Raw genomic sequence first — 14,494 nt, forward strand, 5'->3', positions numbered from 1 at the left:
CCTATTTATTGCTAGCTAGAAATGATGCCCACTCTCACCACTGTATAAGACATAGATTCACAGAACACTATACAAGTTTGCATTATGCCTCTACAATGCTTGTGCGTTTACTGCACAGGTCACTTTATGATGTGTTGGACGACACTCACTTCACAAAACTTGTACACTAGTGAAGACAAATGCATTTTAATAGACCAGTCCTTCACTTTATCTCTAAATGGCATAGGAAAGGTGATCATTCAACAATGTCCAATTTAGAATTACCAATTAACCTATTAACAATACCCAAAATGGTACTAAACTGTTGTGACATTACAGCTGAGTATTTTTGCCCAACCAACCACTACGATTAACAAGCTACATCCAGTAGATGTATTCATACAGATGTGATTTTTTTTCACAAGTTTTGTCAAGTCTTTGTCAAAAGTATTTGAATTTGACATATTGCTCAGTGCTTTGATAATCACATTTAATGTGTTTTATGGCCTTATTTAAATTTTAAAACTTAGAGTCAAGGAGGAATGTCCAGTATCAACCAGGATCTAGTTAAATTAAGTGCAGTAAAATCGGTTTGTGAAGCTTGTTGAGTTCTGAATGTTGATTTTATGTAAATGAGAGAACTAAATTTAAAAAATCAGTATATCCATCTTTTCGGATTGAATCTTAGGTGACAATTAATATTTTTCACCTTGTCACGAAATGCTGGACGCCATTAACCTGACCAATCAACTGTTAAATGATTTCCACTGATAATATTAAACTAAGTGATGCTTTCAGGGACATCACGTTTAATTTCTCTGATACGTAATTTTCCCACGTACGTTTCATTGTCATATGGTGAATCCGGACCTTACCTGATGTGACTTGCACAGTACAGTGCATTGAATGGGCTCAGACTGGGCTCGTAGAGAGGAAAGGAGGGAGGGGGGGGCTTCTGGTTGGTGGGTGGGGGAGGGGTTTTATTTTTTTTTTACAGACAACCAGGAAGAGACCTGCGACTTAACATTTAGGCAAAGAGAAAGAAAGACCCCAGCAGCACCGAGGGCTGCCACTTTAACAGCCCGCCGTCACAACCACCTACTCATTTGAAACGTACACATTCGGTATCAAAGCATAGAGAAATATTTTTATTTTTTCTACAATACAAGACCGACCCCCACCCCTCAAGAAAGCGGGGTCAAAGTTCACAGGAAGCTGGGGGGCTGCCATTTTTTCCCTGCTGCTACTGCTAACGTTTAACGGTAGATGCTAAAAGGACGGGAGGGGCGGCTGGTTTTAGATTTTCTAGCTAGCTGCTGTCCATCGGTCGAAATCGCAACGAATAATCTGTCATTTCTCCGACCGTCGTCGCTAACAACCATTGCTATTGGATGAATTCGGCATGGAGAAAGTAGCGGAGCCGTCTTGGACTTCTTCGTACACCTACCAGGTGAGCAAGCACAGTGCGGAGATGCTACACAACCTCAACATTCAGAGGAAAGATGGAGGCAGGTTCTGCGATGTGATCCTGCGCGTCGGCGAGGAGAGCTTCCCTGCCCACAAAGCTGTGTTAGCCGCCTGCAGCGAGTATTTCGAGTCGGTGTTCGGTCGCCAGACGGAGGGCGACGGGGACGCCAGGGAGCTGGAGATGCACACGATCAGTCCGAAAGTTTTTAAAGACATCCTGGACTTCGCCTACACCTCCAGGATTGTGGTGCGACTGGAGTGTTTCCCGGAGTTGATGACAGCTGCCAAGTTTCTGCTGATGCGGTCGGTCATTGAGATATGTCAGGAGGTGATCAAACAGTCCAACGTGCAGATCCTCGTCCCGACCTCTCGGGGAGGAGACGCCAGCCTTTTCCAGGCCACGGGGGCCACGGAGCTGGGTTTTCCCGTGGCTCAGCAGGCTCTGGTGAACGGCACGGGAATACTGGTGAATGGCCAAAGCTTCGCTAACAATACACAAATGCACGTCGACGGGGGCGAAGACGGCGCCGCGGTGATGTTGGAGGAGGGCGGCGAGTCGTCGGTGCCGGTGCTGGAGCCTGTGGAAGGACTGCCCGTTTCTCCATCAGCGGAAATAACGGGCAACGCGTTTCATCACGACGCCGACTCTCCCGGCTCGAAGAAGGGCAGAGGGAGACCAAAGAAACCCGGCGGAGTGGAGCCCGTGCACTTCAACCACGGCGGCGTGCAGAAAGACAACGGGCTGTTTCCGTGCGGGGCCTGCGGCAAAGCTTTCACCGAGGCTTCCCGCTTGAAGAACCACGAAGCGCAGCACGGAGCCCACACCGGGGGCTCCGTCCACAGCGTCGCCGACAGCCTGTCAGCTCCGGGCGGCATCTCGTTGCTCTCCCAGCCCGGCGTGCTGGAAAACGGCGTCCAGCTACACGGGGGGCTGACGCTGGACGGCGGCCGAAAGCGGGAGAGGACCAGGCGGCACGTCGGCTGTGACATTTGCGGGAAAGTTTTCCGCGACGTGTACCACCTGAACCGACACAAGCTCTCCCATTCCGGGGAGAAGCCGTACGCGTGCCATGTGTGCGGGCTCCGGTTCAAACGAAAAGACAGGATGTCATACCATGTGCGGTCACACGACGGCTCAGTCGGCAAACCCTATGTGTGCCAAAGCTGTGGTAAAGGTTTTTCAAGGTGAGTCCAACTTTCTGGCCGGTGATGGCTCGTCTTGAGCTTATAAAAACATTTCTGTGAATGGATTTGTACATTTCTGAGATCATCCCAGATAACAAGGGCGTTTGCATTGTTTTTATGCGCATCTGCGTATGAGACGTAATGTTGTACCAGCAGGTGTCAAGTGAACCACAATGTTGCAACATGAAAGAAGTTCCTGTCAACTTTGCAGACAAAACAGCTGCTTTGCACAAACATTGCGGTCCTACAAACAGCTTAGATCAGAGACTTATTTAACGAGGGACCTGCCACCATCAACATACAACACGAGGTCCCAAAATGTGAGCCTGGACTCTGACTGTCACACTCACTGAAACCACCTGAATTAACATGACACACTTGGATGACACCAGTGTCATTTTACTCCCACTCAGTCAAACAGGCTCAGTCTCCTCCAGCCCTGTATTTAACTCACTGTCCCCATCTACTGCCCTGGAGGTGAAAGTGTGTCAGGTAATAAATAAACGCAGTCACGTGGTTTTCAAAAGCCTTAAAACTGATGAGAGATGGAGTAAAACATTTCTGATAAAGCTGCCATTTGTACAGTCGTAGTTTCCCAAAGGTGGTTAGGGTTAAGAAAACAATACGACTGAAAGTATTTTTATATTCTGTCTTTTTTTTAAAGCGCTGAATCCATGCTTTTATGTCGCTTCTATGGTTTTGGGGCCCACCTATTGTGAATCTGGACTCACTGCTGTGACTTACTGGGACACTTTAATAGAACCTTTTCACAGCAGCCAATTTGACATAAAGTAGTAGGTAATGAGTAATTACAGGGATTACCCATCACATTAATGAAGTCTCTACACCTAAATAGAACGCAACCTCCATTATTGCACCTGTGTTTTCCCACTATTTAATGTCAGAGTGGTGGCTGCGAAACATATCTATAGAAAAGAGTCAGTGGCTAAGCTGATATGGACGATCCTTATTCAACTTAACAGAAATCAGTCAGGCTGGAGAGTCCAACTTAACTGTTTACACTAAACATGTGCAAAAGCTTCTGCTGGTCTAGAACGACAAATCTGTGTGAAAGACGCAGAAGAAGAAAAAGGGAAAGCATGTGCAGGAATGTTTTCATCATAACCAAAGGTAAATAATTGTGTCAAATGGTTACATGGTTATTAGGCACTCATGTTTTTTTTCTGGTCAACTCGTTAATAGAGGTTCGCAACATCTCAACTTGTTGTTTTATTACTGCCATGTTTACACATACCAGCATGTCACCAAATTATTACCACAAACATACACAGATACACAGAAATTAAAGAATTGAAGAAATTAAATAGGACAACAACATTAAACAGACAACAAGCAACAAAAAGTACCATACAAAAATACAGTACACAAAGTGACAGCAGCTGTGGATAAAGTGACATATGCTACATACGGGCTCAGTGAGGTCAGAGCTGTGTGTATTCCTTTCATATAGGGAAACGATCCAATCACGCATTAACGTTGTTATTAGGCACTTATTTTTTCCTATACAACTGTTAGTCAGCGGGTGCATCGTCTTTGTCACTCCAGCTAAAATCCCCATGGATCAGTCCGGTTCTGTTTTGGTCGAGGTGTCCACACAATGGGTTATTATTAATCTGACCGGGCTAATATTCTGATTATTAGCTGAACGCAAGTGTCCATGTAACTGTAGCCAATGTTAATGATAACACTTGTTTTCTGTTCTGCCATGGCAAGTCCGAACATCTACCGTGAAATGCATATTTAGATTTATTTTGTGAATCCTAAGCCTCCTCTCTCTTATAAGCTGCCTCTGGTGTGCACAGTGATACTTGGTTGTAAAGTCCCCCCTAATCTCCTTGAAACATCCGTGCAGATTGTTTGGAAAATCTTGGTTTAGTGAATCGTTTAAAGTAAATACCGCAGTGATGGTTCTAAATAAAGAATGATTATCAACACCACCAGAGGCCTCCACAGAATAAAGATGTCAGTGGTGGTATGTTGATGCCGAGGTGTCTGTGTATGTCCACATCATACACAGATTTAATTCTTTTGCTCTTTGTTTCGTTGCAGACCAGACCACCTGAATGGACATATCAAACAAGTACACACCACAGAGAGACCCCACAAGTGCCAGGTACCCTATATAATTGACACGTCAGTGAAACCAAGATCTAATGGCGCTTATGAACCTTGTGAGAGAGCTGTAAACATGGCTATTTCTGCTTTTCAGATTTGTAATGCCTCTTTTGCCACACGAGATCGCCTCCGGTCACACCTTGCATGCCATGAGGACAAAATCCCCTGCAAAGTTTGTGGCAAGTTCCTGCGAGCTGCCTACATGACGGACCACCTCAAGAAACACAGCGAAGGAACTCATAACTACTGCGGCATTTGCAACAAAGGTAATCCCAGTACCAGCTCCTGTGTAACACGTTTCCTGTCCAGAGATTCAGAGGGTATTGAAGTGATGGATCTTCAGAGGATAAAAACGGGATGCCCTCTAGTTTTCTTCTTTGGCTACCTCTTAACTGTGCTGTTAGAACAAGAAAACGTGTGCGGTTTCCAGAACCTTTGTTGAATTGTGGACTGAAGTTGAACCATGTCACCTGACAAAGATTCATTCCAGTATGTAGGTGTAAAGTGACGCCTCAAAGCCCAATGCTAAATGACTTTACATTAGTTGCATTATGAAGTTATACTTTTCCTTGTTGTTTTTCTAAATCTCATGTTTCACATTCTGAATGTGCACATGACAATTTGGCTTTACATTTTTCAGGCTTCTGAGCTTCTTAGGTTAGTGTGTTTTGGGCTCATGTGGAGTCTGTCCTGCTGTTACACTGCTCTGATGGAAATCTTGTTGAATCTATACATACATGGATGGCAAAAAGTAATTCACTGATACGTATTTGACTTCAGGGTATTTGTGTTAATGATTGTGGTCAGTGCTAAAAAAAAACATTTTTGAGTCAGCGTTCATCACGTAGTCCTGGACTGTGGCGACTACATCAGAATTACCTCACAGCCAAGCCTTTCTCCTCTTTTATCTTGTCTTTCTTTCAACCTTTCTCTATGCTCCAACAAAGCTGTTGAACTGTTGAAAGTCACAGTTTAATGTGTTGGCTTGTAATTGAACCGTGTTTCAATTAATCATAAGAGTCAGATCGTGGAATTGGAACATCAGCAGCGACTGTCTTTGTTTTCAGGACTCCCCTCTTATAGCCAAGGCTTTGATTGTGTCAAGCATCTGCCTTGTTCTTTGTTCTTCTGGTCCCAGGTTTCTCCACTGCGTCCTACCTTAAGGTGCATATAAAGACACACCATGGCTCTCCACTGCCCCCCTCTACCACAATGCACACCTTCCCTGAGCCAAGGGGGGAGCTGCAGATGCACAACGGCACCCCTTACCACATGGGACGCCAGTGCTCAGTGGAAGGCAAGCAGCCGCCCGTCCCATCCCAAGCGTTCATGTTTCTGGCTTTCATTTGCTCTGCTGCTTTTTCGGAGAAACATGCTGCCGCATCTCTGTGTTTGTTAGAACGCGAGCACACATCAGTTCCTGCGTCCGAGCTTTGTGCTCAAACATTTACGATTGCAGTTTCATACGCCAAGTATTGCACAGCTCTGAGGGTATTTTCTGAAATTAATCTCTGTGATACTTTTTTTTTTTTTTTTACAATGAACTGCAGAGTAACTAACTCATGATAAGGCAGCTGGTGAGTAAGAAACCACACAGCTGGAAACACCAGTGTGCTCACAGCAGTTTCACCAGCTGAAATCAAAGGTCAGGATGGTAGAAACAGCAGCTGTGCTCCAGTGCATCTGGTACAGTAGAATAAATCTGCAGATGACAACTCATTTACTCACGTAACACTCTGCTGAGCTGAATCTGCAGTAGAAATCATGAGTTTATATGTTTGACAAACTGATACCATGTGCATTTATGCTCCTAAATCAAGTCGCAGACATGATTAGGTTCGATTTTAGGTAACAATGTGGCCGAGCTGAGTCATTTTTGGCTTCGTTGATGTGTGTGTCTGTCCAGCATGGCCGTGGCCGTATGGTTTAACAGTGTCTGTTTCTGCTTCGCCGCTTCATCAGTAGTTTTTCAGCTGTGCACAGTGTTGCATGACCGTCCTAATGTGTGCTCCATTTGCCCTGGATTCATTGAAACTTTCGTAGTTGTGCCATTTGTGTGGGAGGATCCGTAGCATGGAGGCAGTGGAACGTGAACTGTCAGCCTCAAATGATAAGAGCACTCTGGAGGGAAATGATTCCCTCTGTTTGTTTGATGGTAACTGGTGCAGGGTGTCAAAACCACTGATCCAATGATCTTATCGGTGGAATAATTGATTAAATACCATGAAAAAAAAATGAACTATTTGAAGGTTATGTTTCCTAACATTTTTCCTTAAATGGATGTGATGCAAAGTTTTGGCATTTGTAAAATTAATTGGCAGCTTTTCAATAATTTTTTACAAAATGGGAACTTTTATGTAGACGTCACATTCTTGTTAGAGAAAAGGAAGTTCCATCCCAGATGAAACCTGGATCATAAAATGTTGAAATCAATTTTGATTGACCAACAAGACTGTGGCAAGAACACTATGCCCCATGTGCAAGAGAGCTTGCATGTATACACCGATCAGGCATAAGATTATGACCATTGACAGGAGAGGTGAATAACATCTTGTGACGATTCAATGTTCTGCTGGGAAACGTCTGGACCTGGCATTCATGTGGATGTTACTTAGACATGTAGCACCCACCTAGACCAGACCAGACACCCCCACCCCATAGTGATGACACACCTCGTTTCTCCTTGGTTTAGAAACGACTCAAAAAAACAATTGACCAGACCTAGATCCCAAACTGATCAAGTATCTGTGGGATGATCCACAGAGGCCCCTCCTCTCAGCCTATAGGACCCAAGGGTCCCCTCTAACAACATCCTGTTACCAGACACCACAGGACACCCTCAGAAGACCCATGTTCATTCTCTGATGAGTTATTTAGGAGGCACAAGGGAGAACTACACAATATTAGGAACGTGGTCAAAATGATCTGCCTGATCGGTGCACGTGCTTAGATTTGGCCTCACTAATGTCAAGTAATAATTAGTTTATTTGGTATTTGTATAATGGTCTCAGGTGTAACTAGTTAACTAGCTGTAGTAACTGGCTACAGTGTGTTGCTAAAGAACAGACCCCTTGTTAAAGTACATGGCTCACAGCGTGACTTTGTGTCTGTTACTAGCAAACAAACGACTAGCGGACAAGTTCTTTGAACCACAGGTTCACGTAAAGTGAATTAGGACACATGAGAACACAAACATTTCAGTGGTAAAATTTTAGTTTCTGTTTGACTGAAATGACGTGACGGATGGATCATAATTCAAAGACTGCATGAGCTTTGATTTCCTCTTGAAATTGGCCTCAGCCAGAAACGTGCACTCTCTCTGTATTTACTGCGGTTTTTCATTTTGTGTCATTACATTTGTGAAACAAACAGGCCGTGTGTGTGAACTTTTTGATACGTCGTACAGGCTTTTTCTCACAAGGACTTTGTGTTAAACACGTTAAAAGAGGACACACAGGGCTAATAACACTTTAGATGGCTTTGATCATCAGCTTTTCATGAGCAGGCGTGAGAAGTAGCTGGGACCTGCCCCCGACAACATTTAACACTGTGTTTAACAACTCATAATGTCCACTCTGAGAATGGTCTATATTCTAACCGCTCACAATTGATATAATTTTATTTCCTAAAAATAGCTGAAGTCGAGTCTGATGTTCAAAAACATCAGCTGGTTAATTAGTGTAGTAAGTGTCTACATTTATTTTTCAGTCAGTTCATAGTTATTTGCTGAAAGGGAATATTAATAATAATAATAATAATCATTTGTTACTGACGCCTGTAATGGTCGAACTCACTCCGCATGGACTCATTCATGCTACTACACCTACCTGCTGCTACCCTGTATTCACACACAGCTTTTCAAAGTAGTGATGAAATGAAGGTAACTCTGTGCGTATGGTTTCCGCCGGCCTGTTGTGTCTGTCCCTCCCCCCTTCCTTTCTCCTCCCCCCGGCTGGGTGTTGTGTAGACCTGTGCGCCAGTCGCCAGCTGCTTCTCACCTCGTCTGAGGCAGAGGGTCGCTTTCATGGGCTCTCTGGACACCCAGCTCTCCCCCAGCCTGGCCATTCATCCCTCTGCTTGCAGCCTGAGCTGCTCATGGGGAAGCCAGGTGGGGCTCCATATTTCTGGGAGTGTCGCTCTGGCGGGGTGCCTGGCTTCCCCGTCCATGGGCCTGTCGCAGGTCAGTACAGTCCGGCTGGCAGGGTGGGTGGGGGCATGGTGCTAGCATGGCCGACTGGTTTGGATGAGCGCAGGAGAATTCTCAGTGGACACTGGGCAAATGGACAGAGCTAGATGATTGTATGGTTAAAATGCTTCTCCCACACTTTTGAAGGAACCGTCTCTAAACTGTATTTAGGCAGAATTTTTGAATTTGAATTGACAAGTGAAATTCAAATTTGGTGTTTTTGCAGGTGCCTGCTAGCTACTGGATTAAAGTGGTATTTAACTGAATCTGTTTCATAATCTAATTTCTGCCTGTCTCTCTCTCCCTCCCCGCCCATGTTGTGTTTGCCTCAGATGGACAGGAAAACGCCGGGAAATGCCCTCACCTGGAGTCGGAAGAATCGGATCCCTCGTTTGGGGAACTGTCCAACGGCGACGAGCTCAAATCTCCACACAAACCCGACGGGCCGGAGCTGGAGATGCCCCCTTTAGCCTGTAACGGAGCCTCCGCGGGGACCTTGGCGTCCCCGGAGGGTTCTAAAGCCAAGACGGACCCTGAGAAGAAGTTTACCTGCGGGATCTGCGGTCAGGCCTTCCGCACCAAGTCCTACCTCAACAAGCACCAGCACAGAGTTCACAAAGCCCAGAAGGCCCAGGGGGTTTCAGGGTCTGGCTTAAGCGAGATGGCCCCCTCCCTGACCTCTCCCTTCTCCCCTCAACAAAACATGTCTCTGCTCGAGTCCTTCGGCTTTCAGATCGTCCAGTCGGCTTTCGCCTCTTCACTGGTGGACGCTGAGGCGGGTCAGAGCGGAATCGACTTCGGAGGAAAGTGACATTTTTGCTAGAGGCTTCGCGAGTCGTCGCGAAGCTTCTCGTTCTTAGGACAAAGCCGGGTCGACCACGCACGACGCCCTGTGTTTGGGAATAACTTTGCCTCAAGACTACTTTTTTTTTTTTCTTTTTTCTGTTTGTCACGATTCTTAATGTGTGTCCGAAACTTTTTTTTTCTTCTTTTCGGGTCAAAGATTGCCATATAATTCCTGTTTTTCAAAGAATGAAATGAGTGTGTTCGGTATTTAAATTTTCTTGATAGAGAAATGACATGAAGGTTTTTATTTCCTTTATCCTTCAAAGTGATGTTTCTTCTCGCTGTTTATTTGACTTGTTTGTCTTTGAGCTTTTTTTTTTTTTTTGGCTGCACAGACGTGATGACTTTTCACTGCATCCCTCAGTTCTTGTCTTTTCGCCCACTTCAGCTGCTCTGGTGTACGTGGTTATTTGCCCCCTGGCCATCACAATGACTTTTAACGCTTTGTATTTCTTGGTCTTCTAAAAGCTGTAAACAGATGTCTTTACCTCAGAGCAACAAGAGGGCTAAATTCTGTATTTATTACGTTCTCTGCTTCTTTCAAGGAGAGGGTTGTTTTCTAAAGACGGGGATTTAAATTGGCCTCAGTTTTGATCTTTGAGTCTTTTTTAGAGGAAGAAATCCTAACAGGCTCGAAGTACATTTCACGACACGTTTATTATGAGCTGTTTTCTTTCAGCTTCGTTCAGAAAATATTAGATTTCCAGCCGCTGAGTCTTACTGGTAGCTGTCAAGGACCTTATTGAACTACTGTTGGCAGGATTACAGGCAAGAAGCATGTTTAAAAAATGATTTTTTAATTTCCGTTATTTGGAAAACGAACCGTTTAGTAGAAGAAAGCGGTGACCTACACAAGTCAGGATCCCTTTAGAGGTAAATCTGTATTGAAATGTACCTTGTGCTCGTCAGGAACGACCTTTGCCCCCACCCCACCTAGAAGTACAATGTTTGTTTGGTGTTAAATCCGTTGTGTACAAGAAACAAGGACCAAGGTCAGGTATATTTTCACTATATATTTTGAGAAATGTAGATTATATTTTATTAACTTATTCATGCCCTTGGTTTGGTGTACAGTTTTTCTTAAGTGTCAAACAAAAATCTTGTGATTTGCTCACTTTTTTTCTTTTTTCTTTTCTTTTTTTATCTCTAAATTATGTTAAATGGAAGTGAGTGTTTGCTACGTGTGTTTCGTGCAGAGGTTTAGAAAAAGGATTCACACTCGGATCCGGATCGGCCGACGAGGTGTAGTACAGATTGTACAGAGTCAAGAAAGTGAGCTTTCTGATTTTCCGCATCGCTTCTTCACCTTCATCGCCTGCGCTCCTTGTATTGCCCCTCCTGTTACAGTTGTTTTTGTTACAGCAGGCCTGCTTGTCTCTAGAAGTGAGAATGTATTTAATCCAAGACATTCCTGTAATGAAAAGAAACTTAACGGAGCAGTTTCCTTAAATTAATGCACAATGGGTGTATCACATTCATTTTTTTAATTGGTTTCTCTGGGCGTCAGTCGATTAGAAGGAAATTGTGCGGTCGATTAAGTCAGTAAAGTTTAGTTCAGTTTGAGGCTGCGACTAAACATTATTTTTGTTTCTGACTAATCTGCCTTTTCTTCATCCATGAAAAACATTGTGTCCCATGATGACGTGTTTAGTTTGCTTTATTTGTGTTACCAGCCGTCCTTATATCCGAAGATCGGCCAATCTAAGTTTACTGCCGCGTGTTAGATGGTTTGGGTTTTTAGGTTAAAGCTCGACATAAACGACGGATTGATTATCGAAAATCATTTCAGATTCTACAGATTGTTGCAGCCCTTAATGTGACAATGTGACTTTGCGCAATCGCCACATACTCTGCTTCCCCTCGTGTACGTGCGTGCGTGCTTGTGTGTGTGTGTGTGCGTGTGTGTGTGTGTGTGTGTGTGTGTGTGTGCGTGTGTGTCTGCGTGTGTGTACACAGAAACAAAGTACAATCACGGCCGTTCGGCACAGTTCACGACAGTTTAAATTGCAAAGTTTTCAGTGCTTATTCGGTGTCACATGGACCTGTCATACAGCTCACTCATCCACATATTTCTCATAGGTTGGTGTTTTTCTGTTTGTATTGTAGAACATGTATCATTATGCAGACTCAGTCCGACATCACAGTGGCTGACAGTGTGTGTGTATGTCTGGTGTGTATTTGTCAGTTTCTTTGTTTCCTGCTTTGTCTTTAATTATTATTATTATTATTATTGTGAGTAATTTAGTCTGTTAAATTCAGTACATTCCTATATTATTTATGGTTATATTGTGATTGTAACAAGTGTATATACCTTCCATATACACACTCTATAAATATATATAAATATATATGAACCAACCGATATGATCAGTGTTTGTCAGTGGTGGTCTTGTACATATAAATTTTTTTTTTCTTTCCTCGTCTGTTATGTGGAGGGATGTTAAGTTATGGCCATTTGAAGTGTAAACTGCATGTTCTGGCATGCGAGCCGGTCGGGGGACTGAATGTCGATCACTGGTTGGTGGCAGTTAAACGCTTTCACTGCTCACTTGTACTGTCACTCTGCTCTGGTAGCGCTCACACTGCCAGCTGCGCGACTCGAGTCTTTGACCAAGATTTTTAACCCTTTTTTGATCCACTCTGCACTAGTATTTACTCCTTAAAAGGTGATAAGGGTTGTGTTGATATTATCGTTATTATTTGAACACAAGCTGAATTTGCTGTAAGAAGAGGATGAACCTTTTGTGTGTTTTATTTTTTATTTCTCACTGGGATTTAAAGATCTGTTTCACTCATGTTGGTACTTAAATGTAAAGAAAAAGAAAAAAAAAAAGGATTTCATAGGTTGTTTAGGCCTTTTGCTTTCCCCTTTTGGTCTGTTGCAAAGTGCCTTCCAAATACTGATTGTGCACAGCAGTGGATTAAAAAAAGGTCCTCTTTTCTAAAGGTTAAGAATTGTACAGAGTGACTTGCATTGACACTTTTGTATAAAAACACAAAATGTACAATATTCTCTTGGTATTTTATCATCGTACTCGACAAGATTGCTCTTAAAACATGTGAGCTACATGTTTTTGTTATAACGTCTTTGGACATATTTCAATATAAGCTTACTTTTCTATAGATATTTGTTTTTGTACTCTGTTATTGAGTCTCGCCTCTCTTCTTGGTACAGAGACGGGCATCAAATAAATTGGAGCAGAAAATCTCCGAACTTTTGTCTTGTACTTTTTACTGCTAGATACTGGAACAATAGATCCATCTACTCTTTGTTTATTAAGATTAATGTTGAATAATTGACTGATTTAGAATTGAAATCACAGTTTCGAACAAGACAATTAGCAAATTACAGAGGCTATATACAGTGGGGGAAATAAGTATTTGATCCCCTGCTGAATTTGTAAGTTTGCCCACTTCCATAGAAATGATCAGACTCTGGTTTTTATGGTTGTTTACTGGTTATGGGTATAGACAGAATATCAGTCGAAAATGCATAAAAAACACACAATCTAAAAGTTATAAATTGTTATGTATTTTATTAAGGGAAATAAGTATTTGATCCCCAACAATTCACTTAGAATTCAGGCTCCTACAGATTGGCTGGTGCGCATGTGGCACACAGCTGTGCTCAGTCAACTAATTACCAATACTCCTGATCTTAACTCGTCATGTATATAAAGCACACCTGCTCTAAGAATCAGTTTCTTACATTCCAACTTCTACAGCACCATGGGCAAGACCAAAGAGCTGTCAAAAGATGTCAGCGACAAGATTGTAGACCTGCACAAGGCTGGTATAGGTTACAAAACCATCAGCAAAAGGCTTGGTGAGAAGGTGACAACTATTGGTGCCATTATTCGCAAGTGGAAGACCCATAAAAGGACCATCAACTGTCCTCGGTCTGGAGCTCCCCGCAAAATCTCGCCTCATGGAGTGAGGATGATGATGAGAAAGGTGAGGGAGCAGCCTAAAACAACACGGCAGGAGCTTGTTAATGATCTGGAAGCAGTTGGGACCTCCGTCACCAAGAAAACAGTTGGCAACACACTGCGCCGTTATGGATTGAACTCTTGCAGTGCCCGCAAGGTCCCCCTGCTCAAGAAGGCACATGTACAGGCCCGCCTTAAGTTTGCCAGTGAACATCTAAATGACTCAGAGAAGGCTTGGGAGAAAGTGCTGTGGTCTGACGAAACCAAAGTTGAGCTATTTGGCATTAACTCGACCCGCCGTGTTTGGAGGATGAAAAAACGTGAGTATGACCCAAAGAACACCATACCCACGGTTAAGCATGGAGGTGGAAACATCATGTTTTGGGGCTGTTTTTCAGCAAAGGGTACAGGGCAACTTCACCGCATTATGGGGCCAATGAATGCAGCCATGTACTGTAACATCTTGGACAAAAACCTTCTTTCCTCAGCAAGAACACTGAAGATGCCTCGTGGGTGGGTTTTCCAACATGACAATGACCCAAAACATACTGCCAGGACAACAAAGGAGTGGCTCAAGAAGAAGCATATTAAGGTCATGGAGTGGCCTAGTCAGTCTCCAGACCTTAACCCGATCGAAAACCTGTGGAGGGAGCTGAAGCTCCGAGTTTCCAAGAGGCAGCCAAGAAACTTGAAGGATTTAGAGACTGTCTGTAAAGATGAATGGGCCAAAATCCCTCCTGCGCTGTGTGCAAACCTGGTGACCAAC

At 43.7% G+C, this 14,494-nt stretch overlaps 1 protein-coding gene across 2 annotated transcripts; it reads left to right on the plus strand.

Annotated features, from left to right (window-relative positions):
* Nucleotides 1-133: 133 nt before the first annotated feature.
* Nucleotides 134-13,013, plus strand: patz1 (POZ/BTB and AT hook containing zinc finger 1). 2 transcript variants are annotated; one of them, XM_047581822.1, is made up of 6 exons: nucleotides 134-2,631; nucleotides 4,702-4,765; nucleotides 4,862-5,033; nucleotides 5,906-6,064; nucleotides 8,735-8,947; nucleotides 9,286-13,013. In XM_047581822.1, exons 1-6 carry the CDS (start codon nucleotides 1,382-1,384, stop codon nucleotides 9,762-9,764), a joined length of 2,337 nt encoding a protein of 778 aa, XP_047437778.1. In that variant the 5' UTR covers nucleotides 134-1,381; the 3' UTR covers nucleotides 9,765-13,013. The 2 variants fall into 2 exon arrangements, with proteins under 2 accessions (XP_047437778.1, XP_047437777.1); XM_047581821.1 differs by lacking the exons at nucleotides 5,906-6,064; nucleotides 8,735-8,947 and having other exon boundaries at nucleotides 296-2,631.
* Nucleotides 13,014-14,494: the final 1,481 nt, after the last annotated feature.

Source organism: Mugil cephalus, chromosome 4 (genome assembly GCF_022458985.1).
Source record: "Mugil cephalus isolate CIBA_MC_2020 chromosome 4, CIBA_Mcephalus_1.1, whole genome shotgun sequence".
NCBI classification, from domain to species: domain Eukaryota; kingdom Metazoa; phylum Chordata; class Actinopteri; order Mugiliformes; family Mugilidae; genus Mugil; species Mugil cephalus.

Bases quoted from the DNA above. Each gene is read 5' to 3' on its own strand.
- patz1 (XM_047581822.1), top strand. From the start codon at position 1,382: ATGGAGAAAGTAGCGGAGCCGTCTTGGACTTCTTCGTACACCTACCAG. The intron at 4,766-4,861 runs GTACCCTATATA...TCTGCTTTTCAG, and splicing joins AGAGACCCCACAAGTGCCAG to ATTTGTAATGCCTCTTTTGC. The intron at 5,034-5,905 runs GTAATCCCAGTA...TTCTGGTCCCAG, and splicing joins CTGCGGCATTTGCAACAAAG to GTTTCTCCACTGCGTCCTAC.